Source organism: Giraffa tippelskirchi, chromosome Y (genome assembly GCF_054371585.1).
Source record: "Giraffa tippelskirchi isolate mGirTip1 chromosome Y, T2T-mGirTip1v1.2.pri, whole genome shotgun sequence".
Classification (NCBI taxonomy): Eukaryota; Metazoa; Chordata; class Mammalia; order Artiodactyla; family Giraffidae; genus Giraffa; species Giraffa tippelskirchi.
This window is the reverse complement of record NC_137290.1, coordinates 14,528,539-14,534,725: the sequence shown is the minus strand read 5'-3', so window position 1 is coordinate 14,534,725 and position 6,187 is coordinate 14,528,539. Positions and strand designations below refer to the sequence as shown.

At 35.3% G+C, this 6,187-nt stretch overlaps 1 protein-coding gene across 1 annotated transcript; it reads right to left on the bottom strand.

Moving 5' to 3' along the window:
* Window positions 1-1,224: 1,224 nt before the first annotated feature.
* Window positions 1,225-3,301, bottom strand: LOC145537615 (heat shock transcription factor, Y-linked-like). The gene is made up of 2 exons (XM_081568314.1): window positions 2,671-3,301; window positions 1,225-2,032 (listed from the first exon to the last, which is right to left on the bottom strand). The coding sequence occupies exons 1-2, from the start codon at window positions 3,181-3,183 to the stop codon at window positions 1,622-1,624; spliced, it is 924 nt and encodes a 307-aa protein (XP_081424440.1). The 5' UTR covers window positions 3,184-3,301; the 3' UTR covers window positions 1,225-1,621.
* Between the last annotated feature and the right edge of the window lie 2,886 nt (window positions 3,302-6,187).

The following is a 6,187-nucleotide window of genomic DNA, read 5'->3' as shown; positions in this document are numbered from 1 at the left end:
CTCTTCTTAATATCTTCTGCTTCTGTTAGGTCCATACCATTTCTGTCGTTTATCGAGCCTATCTCTGCATGAAATGTTCCTTTGGTATCTCTAATTTTCTTGAAGAGGTCTCTAGTCTTTCCCAATCTATTTTTTTCCTCTATTTGTTTGCACTGATCGCTGAGGAAGGCTTTCTTAGCTCTCCTTGCTATTCTTTGGAACTCTGCATTCACATGAGAATATCTTTCCTTTTCTCCTTTGCTTTTCGCTTCTCTTCTCTTCCCAGCTATCTATAAGGCCTCCTCAGACAGCCATTTTGCTTTTTTTGCATTTCTTTTCCATGGGGATTTTCTTGATCCCTGTCTCCTATACAATGTCCTGAACCTGTGCTGTAGTTCTTCAGGCACTCTGTCTATCAGGCCTAGTCCCTTAAATCTATTTGTCACTTCCACTGTATACTCATAAGGGATTTGATCTAGGTCATACCTGAATGGTCTAGTGGTTTTCCCTACTTTCTTTAATTTAAGTCTGAAGTTGGCAATAAGCAGTTCATGATCTGAGCCACAGTCTGCTCCCAGTCTTGTTTTTGCTGACTGTATAGAGCTTCTCCATCTTTGGGTGCAAAGAATATAATCAATCTGATTTCGGTGTTGACCATCTGGTGATGTCCACGTGGAGAGTCTTCTCTTGTGTTGTTGGAATAAGGTGTTTGCTATTACCAGTGCGTTCTCGTTGCAAAACTCTATTAGCCTTTGCCCTGCTTCATTCTGTACTCCAAGGCCAAACTTGCCTGTTTCGCCAGGTGTTTCTTGACTTCCTACTTTTGCATTCCAGTCCCCTATAATGAAAAGGACATCTTTTTTGAGTGTTAGTTCTAGAAGGTCTTGTTAAGACCCTACCTACACCTTATAGAATATCATGTAAATGTGAATGCACTAAGGTATGTACTGTGTATGTGCACTTTTTAATTTTATTTGTATGTCTTCCTGCACCCGTACCATCCTCATTTAGACACCCATTCATTTCAGCAGGGATGATTTCCCAAATCACTTTACATCCATTACCTCTTTTCCCTTTGTTCTCATTTTCTTGCTTAGAAACAATAGATTCGGTGCCATTTACCTAGGATGCCTAACGGATGTTTTCTTGAACTGAAGAGTTTATAAAAGAGTGCAGAAAAATAGCCAGACATTGAAATAAAGCCTTAATTTACTCTTCATTGTTTCAAAATAGAAAACAAAACTGTGCAGATGAACGTGTAACTTTATTGTTCAAATACAAGAATTGTAGGTATTTGTTGACATCTCCCAACGTAAATTTTAATCTTCATTAGGTTCCATAAGCTGATACTTATTTGATAGGTCAGTTTTAATTAGCATGGTTTTCACATAAGGAATATAATTGATGAATTGACTTGAAAGAGCGGAGGTGGGTGTATAAGCGGTCATTGGCACTGGGGACCTTGAGTTGCCTCTCTGTTGCTGGTTAGGAAAAGGACTGTCATGGGCTGACATATCGCTATACCTGCCTGGAAATGTAGAAGGCTCCACCATCAGTCCAAAAGAACTGCTCCGAAATGGAGATAGAATGTGGTTCTGAGAAGTAGAGGTAGCGATAGTAGCAAAGTCCTCAATGTGGCCATTTACTTGAGTGTAGGTGCTATGGGAGTGCCAATAAAAACGCTCAACTGGTTTAAAAGAGCAGGTTGATCTACCACATTCTGTTCTGTTTGTCTAACTGATATTGATGATGGAGAAGATAAGTCACCCGGAGAAAGGGCGCTTGTTTTAGGGACTATCTGGCTGGTATATGTCTTTTGTGTGAAAGGCACACTTAAACTTGTGGAAGCTGAAAATGGACTCTCTCCACTAGTTTCAGGATGAAAACCAGAGTTACGATCATCTATGTTAACCCTTGCTTTTACATGCTTCTTCTTGTAATCTCGAACTAATGAAGATTTTGGAAACACATTGTTAATCCCAACTCTTCTTTTCATTCTTCCTAAAATTTGGGGATAACCTCTTTTGAAATTTGGATTATGGTAGACCTGTACCTAAAATCAAAGGATACAATTATTTCATTTTTTTATACACCAAGGTACCCTTGAAAAGCAAAGCTAAACTATAAAAATGTATTCCTTTAATGATACCAATTAAAGAGCATCAAATAAAACGTCTCCATTAGTAGTTTTAACACCTTACATGTTAGAAACAGGTATGCTCCTCAGTTAAAAAAATATGTTGTTATATATACAGTAAATACCACTTAAAGTAGCTTGAGGACAAGTATCCGGTTTCAAGTTGCTAGGAGAGTATGTTAAATATCAAATATTTTAACCTCCAGCTGTTCTCAACTTCAAAAAATAAAATGTTTTCAACAATTTTCTATCTCAATTTTAAATTCAGTTTTAGCTATATATGTGAACATGCTTTGTAAGTCACATGAATTAATCTTACATATTACCAATAAGTGGAAATTTTGGAATTCTATCTCAATTTTAAATTCAGTTTTAGCTATATATGTGAACATGCTTTGTAAGTCACATGAATTAATCTTACATATTACCAATAAGTGGAAATTTTGGAATTCTATCTCAATTTTAAATTCAGTTTTAGCTATATATGTGAACATGCTTTGTAAGTCACATGAATTAATCTTACATATTACCAATAAGTGGAAATTTTGGAATACCTTGCTCAAAAGAGAGACATTGCTTTCTTCTTCCAGAAAGTCAGGTAGTGAAGCAGATCTTTGATAAGTTTGTCGCTTTTTACTAAACCCATAAAGGTTAAGCTGGCGAACTAAACTTTTCATACTATCAGTTTTAAATATCCTGAAAGGGACCTTTCTTTCCAAGACTGCTTTCTTAAAGAGTTCTTCATTGATCACTATAGAAGTGCCACTCTCATCCCACCAAATAGATTCAAACTGTTCACTTTCAAGTATAGTCCAGAGTTTTTGTGGAAAAGTTAGTGAAAGAAAATCATTCAACTCATTTGTTTCAGAGACAGAAAATATGTAGCATGGCCTTTTTATCCCAACTTCCTCAGACAAAGCCTGAAAAGCATATTCTTCAATCATAGATCTCAAAACTGAGTCCCCAGTTAGTGTGTAATCACACAAAGAAGATCTAATGGAGGTTTTGGAACCAGTTGATTCATCTTTAAGAGGCACATCTTGAATTTCTGAAGGAATATGTGCCATCTCAGAGAAATCTTTTTTCAGATACTTTCCTCATTTGTCTGATTTTACACACTCCAACTTCAAATGCTGCTTGGCTGGCATACACAGATAAACTCTCTAGACCACCAACATGGTTCTCAAAGTCAAAAAGCTGTGACATCACAAAGTCACTGGTCTCCTAGCAACTGAAGGGTAGCTCTGACATCATAAAGTCACTGGTCTTCTCACAATTGAAGGGCAATGTTCAACCAGTGTTTACTTCTACATCAACTTAAAATAAAGGTTGCTTACATAAATAGTAACCAAAAACATGAAACCTGTAAAATGTCATTCCTAAAGTATTTTTACACAGAAAAATCACATCAATAAATCTACTTCGTTCCTGAAATAAAAGTGATTGATCACCCTTCTATACACATTCTTAACATTCAGACTGTTACCAAACCAAACATGGGTCTGCTCACTTTGATGCAATAATGTCAATCAACTGACTGTGGGGTTCAGTGAAAGCAAGTGTACTGTTTTTTGTATGACCTTGAAGAGAAGTGTTTATATTACTGCGAGTAAAATAGGAACTTAAATTAAGACTCATTTTACTCTTATTTTTTTTCAAAATAGAAATTGGCAATATGAAGATGAATATGTAACTTTATTCTTCAAATAAGAGAATTTTAGGAATTTGTTGACATCTCCCAACATTAATTTTACACTTCAATATCCTCTATAATCTGACACCTATTTGGTAGATGAGTTGTCTTAGGACAGTTTTCAAATAATGAAGATGGTTGATGAGTGGATCTTGAAAGAGAAGCAGCAGATGTATCAGGGATCTTTGGCACTGGGAAAAATAAATTGTCTGACTGTTGTAGTTTAGGAAAAGGATGGTCATGGGCTGACATATTACCATACAAACCTGTAAAGGTAGAAGGCTCCATCCTCAGTCCAAACTAACTGTTCTGTAATGGAGATATGTTATGGTACAGAGAAATAGAAGTAGACATAGCTGGAAAATTTTCACTGGAGCCATTTGATTTAGTGTAGTGGCTATGTGTAGTCCCGTGACAAATGATCAACCTAGATTGTTGGATGGGGAGGGAGATGGGAGGGTATTCCCAAAGGGAAGGGATATATGTGCCTGTATGTTTGATTTGTTTTGAATTCTGACAGAATACAGAAAAATTCTGTAAAATTATTCTTCAATTAAAACAACGACAACAACTAAAGCAGCACCAGATTGCTGTATCACAATATGCTTCTGTGTCCTAACTGATATTTATGATGGAGAAGAGAAATCACTTCAAGTTCGGGCACTTGTATCAGGAGCTCTCTGGATGGTAGAAGGCTTTCATAGGAATGGCACACTTAAACTTGTTCAGGCTGAAAATATACACTGTCCTCTAGTTTCAGGATGAAAGTCAGAGTTTTGATCATCCACATTACCCCTTGCTTTAACATGCTTCTTATAATCTCAGACTAATGAAGATAATGTAGAGACATTTTTATTCCCAACTCTTCTTTTCATTCTTACTAAATTTGAGGATTACCTCATTCAAAATTTCGATTATGATAGAATGCAACTAACATCAAAGGAAAACATTTATCTAGTAAATTTTTAAACACAGGTAAATCAGAAAAACTAAGAAAAATCGATTCCTTTAATCATAAGAAGTTAATAGCATCAAATAACCCCCTGTATTAGTATTTTTAAAAACTTACATAACAGTAAAAATTATTCTCCTCAAGTAAAATATGTTACAAATCTCCAGTAAATACAACTTTACATGGCTTCATACTTGTGTCTTGTTCGAAGTTTTTCTCTCTCTCTCTCTTTTTTTTTTTTGTGAAAATGTAATTTCAAGCCTGTTTATTAAGCTGGCAAAACAATTGCCACACCCAAGAGAGTAAATGAACTATTTGGTATAAGTTTCAGGCTGAACAATTTCGGTCCTCTTGCTCAAGGCTATGCCATTACCTTGCTCATCTTCTGTTATTCTTTCTATAATAAGAGCTGGATTTCGAATATCTGATGAGACCTTCAGCCATAAAATTGCAACTGTAAAGTGTTTAAAGATATTGTTCTAAGAAAGCAGCTGCTATCTTTACATTGGATAAAATTTTAAAAATTAAAGTTCCAGTAGCAAAGGAACATATCTGAACAATATTCCTAGTGGTCAACTACTTAAATTTGGGATACAGCTACTACCTTTTTTTAGAAAAATATATTACCCTTTAATGGGTAAAATAGATGCAAAATGCACAGTGCATAGGTCATAATCAGGCTACTCTAGATAGCCTAACAATGAAAGTCAATGTTGTATACATCAGAATATCTTCCCCATACCTCAATAGGTAAAATTTTATTTCATCACTAACTTTTTGTTCCAAATATTACAATAGAAAGCATGGATGAATCAGATTTCTGTCCCTTCATACCATGGTGGTTCAGCTGCCTGCCCCCTCTCCATGTCATATCTTCTTGGTATTGTCATCCTTTGCATTTGCCTAGTTTCCATATTAGGGGGGAAAAAAAGAAAAACCCGATATCTTGAACAGTCTTAAGACATTACGTTAATGTCAAAGTATTTCACAGGTTGGGTATTTTATCAACGTTTCACCAAGTTTTCACAGAATCATAGTAAACACGATTTCAGTAGGAAAATTAAAATCATCAGTATTACATAAAATGAGTAGCTATTGTGTTAGAAAACATGTAGAGAGTAATTTCTTATCTTAAACACTGAGGGAAAACAAAGTTACAAGAAAACAATAGTTGTCACTAATTATACAGAAACATTTGCTAAACAGTACATTTGAATAGTCAGTATTACAAGAAATAAGATCATGGCGTCTGTTCCCACTAGTTCAAGGCAAATAAAACGGGAACATGCAGAAAAAAATGAGAGATTTCACTTTCTGTGGCTCTAAATTCATTGCAAATGGTGACGACAACCTTAAAATTACAAGACAGTTGCTTCTTGACAGAAAAGCTGTGACAAATTTAGAATTTTTTAAAAAAAACTAAGAC